We start from the raw sequence: 11,277 nt of genomic DNA, 5'->3' as shown, positions 1-11,277 counted from the left end.
GGTTCAAATGATTTTCCTGCCTCAGCCTCCCAAGTCAGTCTCAGCTCAGTGCAACCTCTGCCTCCCGGGTTCAAATGATTTTCCTGCCTCAGCCTCCCAAGTAGCTGGGACTGTGGGCAGTTGTAACCACACCCAGCTAATTTTTTATTTTTAGTAAAGATGGGGTTTCACCATGTCAGCCAGGCTGGCTAGTGTTTTCAAAAGGGATTGTTTTGCTTTGTGCCAGATTTCACATAAAGATACAGATTTCTACTCTGTTGAGAAGTGAGCTGCCCTGGCCAAGTGGGGCCCACATCCTTTAGGGCAGTGATGGAGCTGAGACAGGGCCTGTGACAACGGAGAGTTCCCTGGAGTCCATGTGGCTCCCTGCCCAGCTTCTGGTGGGGATTGAGCTTAGTGACCCAGGATTTTGTCTGTGTCCACCAAGAGGGAGTCTTGCCTGGGAAGCTGGCAGCTGAGGCAGCCAGGATCAGGCCTCTCCCCTCTTCAGTGCCTGAGTGCATTGGGAGGAAGGGCGACGGTGAGGGAAGGCGCTGACGTGGTCCTGGAGAGCTACTGTTGGGGGCTGCAGACCAGCTGTCATCCCTTTTCCTGTGGGCAGGGGAGGCAGTGGTGGAATTCCCCTGTGTCCTGGACTTGGGGCCTGGTGAGGCAGGGAGTGGCTGGGGGAGATACTATGGGTCTGCACGGGGGCGGGGGGGGGGCTGTACTGTGGGCCTGGCCCAGGAAGGAGCTGGTGAATGTGCTCGCCAGGGAGGCCCCGCCCTGCTCTGGCCCTGACAACCAGGAGCGGCTGGCTCTCATTGCGAGTGCGGTTGCGGAGACTGTGAGGGTGGCAGCTTCCCAGGTACCATCGCCACTGCCTCCGAGGGAGCAGATCCCGGTGGAGAACGCAGGATGGCTGCAGGGCAGGAGCTGGGTGTTGGCATCCCTGCAGGGGCTGCTGGTGTTGGATGGAAAGATGCAGGAGAGGCTGATGACTGAGGAAGTTGATTCCTGTGGACTAAGTTGGGGGAGCTAGATAACCAAGTGATTGGAACTTTGGGCTCTGGCATCAGCCTGATGTACAGTCTGGCTCTGTGTCTACCCTGAGCCTCACTTTCCCCATCTGTACTGGGGGTCATGATATTCTTTATGTCCCAGGGTTAGATGGCTATAGGTGTGATGAACTCAGTAAGCCCAGCACTTCGCTGGCACTTGAAGTTCCAGGGTCCTCTCTTGGTGTCATTCATTGGGTCTTATTCCCGCTGCGGTTCTGATTGGCTACGGTTGTGGTCACTTATTATTGGAAGTGTGTCCCCCACTGTGGCTGGTGGTGGAGGTGTGTTTGCTGGTGATGTCTGGGTGTGTGCCTTGGCTGGAGGTGAGGAAGGATAAAGACAACCACCACAAGAAAAAATCAAGGCCGGGTGCGGTGGCTCACGCCTGTAATCCCAGCACTTTGGGAGGCCGGGGCAGGTGGATCACTTGAGGTCAGGAGTTCGAGACCAGCCTGACCAATAAGGTGAAACCCCATCTCTACTAAAAATACAAAAATTAGCTGGGCCTGGTGGTGTGTGCTTGTAATCCCAGCTACTGGGGAGGCTGAGGCAGGAGAATCTCTTGAACCTGGGAGGTGCCACTGCAGTCCGGCCAGCCAGGGCAACAGAGCAAGACTCCGTCTCAAAAAAAAAAAAAAAAAAAAAAAAAAAAAAAGAAGGAAATCAAAATCTTCTCTGGAACTAGAACGTTCCTATGTAGACGTAGCTGGAGCGGGAGGCTGTGTGGTTTGCACTGTGGCCACGGCAAGACGGGATGGGCAGCGCCTCCTGCTCTGGCCTGCATCTCTGTCCCAGAACCTATGATGAGTGTCCGAGGATGGGGCTGTCCCTTTCGCTTGCTGAGGCGTGCAGGATGGGAAGAGCCCCGGGGCCTTCGCAGCTTCACCTGCCTTCCTCTGCTGCTCCATGGCAAGAAACATGCCGGAGTGTTCCTGAGGCATCCACTCACCAATTGCACCCCCTCTTTATTTTTCAGCCTTGAAAAGATCTTTTGAGGTCGAGGAGGTCGAGACACCCAATTCCACCCCACCACGGAGGGTCCAGACTCCCTTGGTCCGAGCCACTGTGGCCAGCTCCACCCAGAAATTCCAGGACCTGGGCGTGAAGAACTCAGAGCCCCCGGCCCGCCATGTGGACTCCCTAAGCCAGCGCTCCCCCAAGGCGTCCCTGCGGAGGGTGGAGCTCTCGGGCTCCAAGGTGGCTGAGCCGGTGTCCCGGCGCACTGAGCTGTCCATTGACATCTCGTCCAAGCAGGTGGAGAACGCCGGGGCCATCGGGCCATCCCGGTTCGGGCTCAAGAGGGCCGAGGTGTTGGGCCACAAGACGCCGGAGCCGGCCCCTCGGAGGACGGAGCTCACCATCGTCAAACCGCAGGAGTCAGCCCACCGGAGGATGGAGCCCCCTGCCTCCAAGTTCCCTGAGGTGCCCACTGCCCCTGCCACTGACGCAGCCCCCAAGAGGGTGGAGATCCAGATGCCCAAGCCTGCTGAGGCGTCCAGCGCCCCCAGCCCAGCCCAGACCCTGGAGAATTCAGAGCCCACCCCCGTGTCTCAGCTGCAGAGCAGGCTGGAGCCCAAGCCCCAGCCCCCTGTGGCCGAGGCTGCATCCCGGAGCCAGGAGGGTGAGTCCCAGAGCATGGGGTCTTGGATACTGCGGTCACGGGGGACCGGGTTGCTGGCTTTGACACAGAATCTTGGAGGAAGAAGCTGGATATGGGTGGGGGGTGCTCCCCTGGAGCCCAGGAAGGTCGGAATACGTGGCGATAGGGGTCTGCAATCTCAGGGGAGGTGGCTGGGGCTCTGTCTGCCTGATGGGGACATGCCAAGATGCTCCAAGTGGGACTTGAGTGAGAGTTTGGAAAGATTCTCTGGGCTTTAAGGAGCTTCCTTTATTGGTCACCATGGGCTGCCATGGGCCGTCGTAGGACCTCTGTCTGCTGTGTGTCCCAGGAGGCCTGGGAGGCTTGGAGAATGAGTAGCCACATAGGAACCGTGGCAGGCTTGTGCAGGGGCGTGGGACAGGGTGCGGCTGAGACCCCTGGATGGGCTCTCACATTCCGGCGGCTCCTGCTCGAGGAACTGCAGGCTGCCTGGGCGTGTCCAGCAGAGGCCGAGGGCTTGGTGAAGGGAGGAGGGACATATGCCTCCTGCAGCTGACGTCGGAGCTCGTGGCCTGGTCTCCTCCTCCCCCAGGAGGGATGCTTGTGGCAGAGGGAGGGGAACATGAGGGGCACCTTAGCCAACAGGACAAGATTCTCAGGGCACTGGGAAGGGGTGCCCAGACCAGGGGGCTTCGTGATAGCTGCACACAGCTTTATTTGGTGGTGCCCTTCCGGAGAGGGGAGAGCGGACAGGGGCTCTGGCCATGTCCTCAGAGGGCTCAAGCCTGGAGCCATGTGACGTGGAGCTTACGGGCAGGGGATTGGTGCCAGTCCTGCAGGACACGGCCTGTTTGGAAATGCCAGGCTGTGGGACATGGTTGGGTCCTTTCTCAGAGGCGTGCTGCCAGGCTCCAGCAGGGATCGTGTGTTAAGGTCCAGCTGGGTTAGAAACCCCTCGAGAGCCAGGTTCGATTCTGGGCGCAGGACTCAGAACTCCAGTAGTGTGTTCAGTAACCGCTCTTTGGGCTGGATGAACAGCACAGTGTAGGTTTTTGATTTACCTTTTTCTTCTTATTTCTAATTGTGGTGAAATACACAACATAAAACATGCAATTTTGGCCACCTTGCAGTGTACATTTCAGTGGCATTCGGTACATTCAGCCTGCCGTCCGTCTCTGGGACCCTGCCATCCTCCCAAATAGAGCTCCGTTCCCGTTAGAACAAGCTCCCCGTCCCCTCCGCCAGCCGCTGGCAGCCACCATCCTACTTTCTGTCTTTATTATGAAATAATTTGACCACTCTAGGAACCTTGTATGAGTGGAAAAATAAAATAATTGCCCATTTTGTGTCTGGCTCATTTCACTCAGTATGACGTCCTCGAGGTTCATCCGTGCTGTAGCGTGGGGTGGGAATTTCCTTCCTTTTAAAGGCTGATAATATTCTGCTGTGCGATGCAACGGTGCTGTGTAGCTGTTCCTCCATCGCTGGACCCTTACGTTGCTTCCATCTCTCGCTAAGTCCCTGCTTTCCATCTTCTTTGGCTTTTCTTTGATTTTTTTGAGATAGCCTTGCTCTGTCTTCCAGGCTGCAGTGCAGTGGTGTGATCACCGCTCACTGCAACCTCTGCCTCCCTGGGCTCGAGTGATCCCCCAGCCTCAGCCTCCCGAGTACCTAGGACCACAGGTTGTGTGCCACTATGCCTGGCTAATTTTTAATATTTTTTGTAGAGACAGGCTCTCACCAGGTTGCCCAGGCTGGTCTCAAACTCCTGGGCTCAAATGAGCCTCCTCCCTCGGCCTCCCAAAGTGCTGGGATTATAGGCATGAGCCACCATGCCCAACCATTTTTTGGTTTTTCTTGTTGAATGAGAATTCTCCAGTGGTCAGTGGGCTTGGGAGCTGGGAGCATGTGGGGCCTGGAGAGGGCGTGGATGGGGGGAGACCGGTGCTCCGTGTGCTTTCATGGTGTGGAGCTCACATTTGTCTTGGCAGGTCTGAGGCCTGGGACTCTGCATTTCCTACAGAGGGGGCATTGGAACATGCTTGAGTAGCCAGAGGCTACGGGGCCTTGGAAGGTCCTTTCCAGCCCTTGGTGTGTGAGTCCATGTTCCCTCTCTAAGCTTGACCCTGCGGAGCCACCCCGCCCCACCCACCCAGTCTTGGTGACAGCCCGCCGATGGCGTGGTGTCAGGACAAAGGCATGGGCAGTTTGCAGAGTGGCAGGAGTCTGCTTCCTCCCCAGCCTTCTGTTGGTGCGGGACCTTTGTTTGACGTGCCGGATACACCCCCCTCCTGGGTTGATGTGTTCACACTCAGCTGAGTCAAACAGGATGTGGCTGGGGAGGCGGTTGTCACCAGGCCATCTAAATCTTGGTGACGGCTGGCGCTGGATGCACAGGGATATGGTCCTGGCTCTGGGGGACAGGTGGGGAGATGTCCATGGGGATGTGCAAGGCCATCCTCCTCCAGGGGCAGATGCAGCTCAGCCCCTAAATTGTGCCAGAGACTGTGCCGGGAGCCAAACCCAGGGACATGTCCTCCAGACTGTGCTTTCTGGAGCTCACCGAGCCGTGAGCAGGATGTGTGGGACACAAGGAGTGCCCAGGGAGCATCCCCAGCAGTGGAAGTGCAATTTCATCAGGGCAGGAGGGGAGGGAGAGGCAGGCCACGTGGAGGCAGCAGTGCTCAGAGCTGGCCGGAGCCTGGAACTCTGCAGGAACGGTGGCTTTCTCTGTGGGACAGGGTGTACACGTTGGAGCCCGGGTGTGGGAGAAAACTGTCAGCATCTCAGAGCCCCAGACAGAGATCTGTGCAGGTGGGAGTCCAGCTCGTGTGGAGAGGTCCGTGGGCTGGGCTGAGGGTCCTGAGGGCTAAGCAGGTCCGGGTGGAGGAAAGGCAGGTAGAGACGAGGGCAGGGCCTTCCTGATGGAGGGGTGATCCTGAAATCCGATGGGAGTGGCTGCTCAGGCCTCCGGGACCCCCACTAGCTCCTCCACTGAGGCACTGCCTGCTTGCTTCTCCGTCCTCCCTCTCTCTGTCATGACTGTTCTGGACACAGATCCAGCTGTCTTCAACTCGACTTCCTGCCCATCTTTCTTGCAGGCCCAGCAGGCCCATCGCCTTCTGCCCCTCCATGCGGGGCTGGGTTAGGAGCTCCCTCAGCCCCCACGTACACTGCTCTGACCAATCTCCGAGGCCCCCCTCCCCCCTCAGCACCAGGGATCCAGCTGGTACAATGGGGAAAAGGATCAGGGAGGAAGGGAGTTCCGTGCCCTCTGAGCAGATGCCCAGCCCTTGGCTTCTGCCTCCGGGAGGGCGCTGTGGTTTGTCTCCACCCCAGAGCTGTGGGTACAGGGCAGGGGCTCCTGGGGCCCCAGCTGAACTGCTCCCAGACTGACTTTCCCAGAGCACAGCACTGCAGAGATCTCTTCCTGCCCTGACCCTTCACTGCTCACTCGCCGTAGGCCCCTCCACTGTTGATTCACTCTCCTGCCCAGCTCACACCTCTGCTTCCCAGCTTCCCCTGCGTTGGTCTTCCCTTGGTCTCCCACACCTTTCCTCACAACCTCTTTGCCCTGACCTCCTAACCTTAACCTGCTTCTCTTTATATCACTGCCTTGTTGAACTCCTATGCATCCCTCAAAACCCCGTTCAAATGCATTGTGTTCAGCTTGGGTTATAAATGATTTGTGTATAAACTTTATTTCTTCTGCTAGACTTTTTTTTTTTTAATGCAAAAATAGTTTTTCAGATCATAAAAAGTAATTGAGTACCCCCTTTTTTTTTAAATGCAGGAAGTACAGAAATAAGAAAGAACCTAAAATTTACCTGTAAGCCAGCAATATCCATGCTTAAGGTTTTGCTGCATAGTCTTCAGAATTCCTTCCATGCCCCGACTAGATTCTGAGGGTGGGGCTTTTGTCTGTTTTTTTTTTTGTTTTTTTGTTTGTTTGTTTTGTTATTTTTTTTGAGACGGAGTCTCGCTCTGCCGCCCATAGGCTGGAGTGCAGTAATATAGTCTCATCTCACTGCAACCTCTGGCTCTGCCTCCCAGGTTCAATCAGTTCTCTGGCTTCAGCCTCCCAAGTAACTGAGACTACAGGCGCACGCCACCATGCTCAGCTAATTTTTGTATTTTTAGTAGAGACGGGTTTCACCATATTGGCCAGGCTGGTCTTGACCTCCTGACCTTATGATCTGCCTGCCTCGGCCTCCCAAAGTGTTGAGATTACAGGCGTGAGCCATCATGCCCAGCCTGTCTTGGTTTTTATAAAGAATCCCATAAGGGGCCAGGTGCAGTGACTCATTCCTGTAAATGCAGCACTTTGGGAGGCTGAGGCAGGCAGATTTGCTTGAGCCCAGAAATTTGGGACCAGCTTGGGCAACATGGAGAAACCCCGTCTTTACAAAAAAATACAAAAAATTAGCGAGGCATGGTAGCATGCGCTTGTAGTCCCAGTTATGCAGGAGGCTGAGGTGGGAGGACCACCTAAGCATGGGAAGCTGAGGCTGTGGTGAGCTGAGATTGTGCCACTGCACTCCAGCCTAGGCGACGGAATGAGACCCTGTCTCAAAAAAAAAAAAAAAAAAAATCCCTTAAGGTACCGAGTAAGTGACTTGGACATAATAGGTATGCCATAAAATTATGCCGAAGGAATGACCCACTGGTGATGAAGCGGGGACAGCCTTTCGTGGCTCTTGTAGGCAGATGTAGTGATCACCATGAGGCAGCCCTAGGGACCAAGCGGAAACTTTCCTGGTCAACTTTCCCCCAGGGCACCGGGTCTCTCCTCTGGACGTCATGCTGGAGGGCCCAGTGAGTGGGTGCTGGCTTCAGTGTGGAGGTTCTGGAAGGGTCAGCGTTTCAGGAGGGAGTGTGGGCACTAGGTTGAAGGGGAGGGAGGGGAAGAGAGTGTCGCAGAGGGCACAGGCCTCCCTGCCCGCTCCTCCGCACCAGGGTCTGGTGAGTTCTGAGCTCTGTGCTGGTGCAGCGGGTTCTCGGGTCCCGAGGTTCTGGCCCTGCCTCTGTACTTGGCACCCTCCTTGCTGTCCTCCCCCAGAAGGCCCTCGTCCTTTGGGGTCGTCTCTGGTCCTCTCAGGCTCTGGGTGGGGATGGCCTTGCCTCCTCTCTTGGGTCCGTGTTCTTCCCCTGCCCTCCCCTCCACCATAGGTGCCTCTGGGCGGGGCGGGGCGGGGCTGCAGCACCCAGGACTGAGCCTGCTCAGTCTCCCCTCACCAGAGTTTCCCTCCTCCAACCCCTCAGCCACACCAGCCAAGTTTCCCCAGCGCTGCCTTATAAGGCGGGTGCTCCGCGCTCGTCCGTGGGTCTGGTTCTCTGCCTTCTTGGGATGCTCACTGGGGGTAGGAGGGAGGCCAGGCCCAGTGCCCAGCTCAGTTCTGGGCATGTCCTGGCTCTGCCCCATGGGCCAAGTGGTTCTGGACCATCACTCCAGCCCTCCCAGCCTCAATTTCTTGAAATGTCAAAAAGGCATCTATAGAGATGGCTGGGGCTGAGTTCTCGTGTCTCCAGCCTCCCCAAGTACCAAGAAGGGAGTCCTCGGTGCTGGGGTTCCTTGTGAATGGGTGTGAAATTGGGGTGGGGTAGACGTGGCAGCATGTCTCAGTAGTTTGCCTGTGACCGAGAAGGTCTGGAAATCTTTGTCGTGTGGGTGGAGCACTGAGGAGCTGGGAGTCGGGCCCCCAGAGCCGATGGTGGGCGTGGCTGGTGTTCCGGGGACAGAACGGGGAGCAATCTCAGTCAGACGGCAGCGGCTGCCAGGACAGTGTTGAGTTCTAGGGTTAAACAAAGCACAGGGCTCCCTGGAGCCGCCCAACACAGAGCAGTGAGGAGGAGGCTTTGGTGAAAGTGGGGTCGGAGCTGAGTCTGGGGGGGTGGCTGGGCATCAGCCTGCAAGGGAGGAACACCTACTGGGCCCCAGAAGTTCCTGGGTGGGGATCAGGGACTGTGAAGTCCGGGAGAGGGTGACCACCATATGGTTTAGGGAGGGTCCCAGGCTCCACAAAAGCCCACAGACAGCGCAGCTCCTGGCCCCTTGTTTACAGGACACCCACAGGTGCTCTGCGTCTATCCCCGGACTGTGGACTCCCTGCGGGCAGGGTCTGTAGGTCCATCCACTACCAGGTATAAGGCAGGGGGCCTTGGTGAGCGTCGACGGACTCACTGGTGTCTGATGAAGCGGTGAGCTTGGATCGCGTCCTGCGTCGGGCCCTGAGCCCTCGGGAGTGTTCTGTGTGGGGTCACGTGTGTCTGTTTCTGAAGGGTTAAAGGCCAGGTGTCCAGAAGGCACGGACGTTTCTGTTGGTCTGTCTCATCCGGAAGGCCCCGCTGCTCCCACCTCCTCCCATTTTCCTGAGCTGCTTCCAGAGGGCACCCAAGTCCCCTTTTACTTTGGGATTGGGTCTCTTTCTCTTTTCTCTTTGTGGGTTTTTTTTTTTTGAGATGAAGTTTCGCTCTTGCTGCCTAGGCTGGAGTGCAATGGTGCGATCTCGGCTCACTGCACCCTCCTGGGGTTCAAGCAATTCTCCTGCCTCAGCCTCCTGAGTAGCTGGAATTACAGGCATGAGCCACCACACCCAGCTAATCTTGTATTTTTAGTAGAGACGGGGCTTCGCCATGCTGGTCAGGCTGGTCTTGAACTCCCAACCCCAGGTGATCCGCCCACCTCGGCCTCCCAAAGTGCTGGGATTACAGGCGTGAGCCACTGCGCCTGGTCCTTTCCTTCTAAGTACAAGTACCCTCCTTCTCCTAGCTGTCCCTGGAGCTGCTCAGGTCTGAAGCAGGAAGTCCCCCATGTGCTGGGGGAACAGGAGGACCAATGGGGGAGGAGCGGCCAGGCCATGTGTGTCTCCTTCATGGGAGGACGGGGTGGGGCCAGAGGACAGAGCCTGGCTCCAGGGCCCAGGAAGGGAACCCCTCCCCTGCCCGGCCTGCCCAGCTGCCTGCCAAGCCCTGTGCAGTGGTCAGAGGAAAGGAGGGCCAGTCCGGGAATGCAGCGGGAGCCGAGCAGCTGTGGAATACCTTAAATAGAGCGAGCAGCTGCGGCGAAGGGTGGGGTGGGGAGGCAGGCGCTGGGGGCGGTGTCTCTGCTCTGTCCCCTGCAGCCCTGTGGCCCTGACCACACAGTCTGGCCCCAGGATGGAGCCCCGGCCTCCAGACACATGGCACCGGGTAAGGCCTCCTCTAGGCACTTGTCCCAGGAAGCCAGAGCAGCTGCCAGAAGAGAGAGGAGCTGTGTCTGCGGCCGCAGCCTCCCAGGCCCAGGACAGCTGCTGGGATTGAGGGTCTGTACAATGGCAAGCCTGTCCGGAGGGGCGTGCCCTGGCCAGACAACCACGCTCTGTGCGGTGTGGACAGAGGGCACATTCAACCCTGGAGGAGCGTACTCAGTGTCCGCCCGGGGCCCCGAAGTGTGGGCAGCCCCTGACCAGACCCTGGATTCTAGCAGACGGCCTGAGAGGATGCCCTGTGGTCCACCCTGACCCACTGTATCACCTGGGGCCTCATGTCTGAGAGCTGTAGGGAGGCACTTCCTCAGCTGGACTCCGCTTCCTCTCTGAGATTTTCTGTAGGTGTGATAAGTGACCCTCTCCCCCACAGTCCAGGGGGGTGCCTGGGGTCTGGGTTGTAACTGACAGGCCAGAGTAGCCCATGGCCAGGCCTGAGCTTCCTTCCCATTCTCTCCAAATGCTGAGCCCAGGAAGGGGTTAAAGGGAGATGCTCTGATTAGGTTAGGGGAGGCATGGAGCTCCCCCTGCCCTGTCCCCCCATCCCACTGCTGCTACTGGGTGTACTCTGCGGAGTCCCAGGACTCTTAAGGAACCCAGACTGGAGATTCCTGGTCTCATCCAGTGCAGGTGAGGGGAAAGTGATTTGTCCACAGTCACATGGCCACCGTCAGCACACCTGGGTCAAGCTAGATTCCACTCCACGGCCCCCGTCTGAAACCTGGAACTGGAAATGGCACTGAAAATCACTGATTCCGTCTCCCTCCTTCCAGAATGGCCTGTAGAGGTTACGACGTAGGCACCTGTAACGCCTTGCCCGCCCGTGTGTGGGGGAAATGGTAGAGGTGCCTGGGCGCTGCCCCTGTCCTGCCTGGTGGCTTGTCCTCTCTGGTGTGTTTTCTCATTGTAGAAGTGGGCACAATTCCTCCAGAGCAGCGGCGTTAGAATGAACAGTGAAAACTCGTGAAGCAGGGCTGGAGCGCCTGGGGGATTCGTGTTAAACACACAAATAAACAAAAGCTGAGCACAAGCCTTATTTCATAGCAGGCAGGCTTTGTCTGAAGCCCTGAGCAACACCTCATGCCACCAACCCGTCCCTGGGTTCCAGGCCAGTGGCATCGCCCCATGCCTGTCCTGCTGGGAAGCTGGTGTTTAGAAGCCCCGCTCTGTGTCTCGGCCCCATTCTCCTTGTGACCTTTTCCTTTCTTCATCCTAAAAAGCAATGCACAGCCAGGCGTGGTGGTGCATGTCTGCAGACCCAGCAACTTGGGAGGCTGAGGCAGAATCGCTTGAACCCAGGAGGCAGAGGTTGCAATGAGCCGATATCGTGCCTCTGCAGTCCAGCCTGGGCGACAGAAAGAACAAGACTCCATCTCAAAAAAAAAAAAAAAAA

At 57.3% G+C, this 11,277-nt stretch overlaps 1 protein-coding gene across 5 annotated transcripts in view; it reads left to right on the top strand.

Annotated features, from left to right (window-relative positions):
• SEPTIN9 (septin 9) overlaps positions 1–11,277 on the top strand; it is a 208,151-nt gene that overhangs the window by 105,601 nt on the left and 91,273 nt on the right. For all 5 annotated transcript variants that reach the window (XM_032241529.1, XM_032241532.1, XM_032241531.1 and 2 more), the window contains one exon: positions 2,017–2,661. In XM_032241529.1, the coding sequence (XP_032097420.1) occupies positions 2,017–2,661 (645 nt within the window). The remainder of the gene's footprint in view (positions 1–2,016; positions 2,662–11,277) is intronic.

This window comes from Sapajus apella, unplaced genomic scaffold, assembly GCF_009761245.1.
Source record: "Sapajus apella isolate SASKATOON/1434 unplaced genomic scaffold, GSC_monkey_1.0 scaffold48, whole genome shotgun sequence".
Classification (NCBI taxonomy): Eukaryota; Metazoa; Chordata; class Mammalia; order Primates; family Cebidae; genus Sapajus; species Sapajus apella.
The sequence above is the reverse complement of the archived record's forward strand: the minus strand, read 5'-3'. Positions and strand labels throughout refer to the sequence as shown.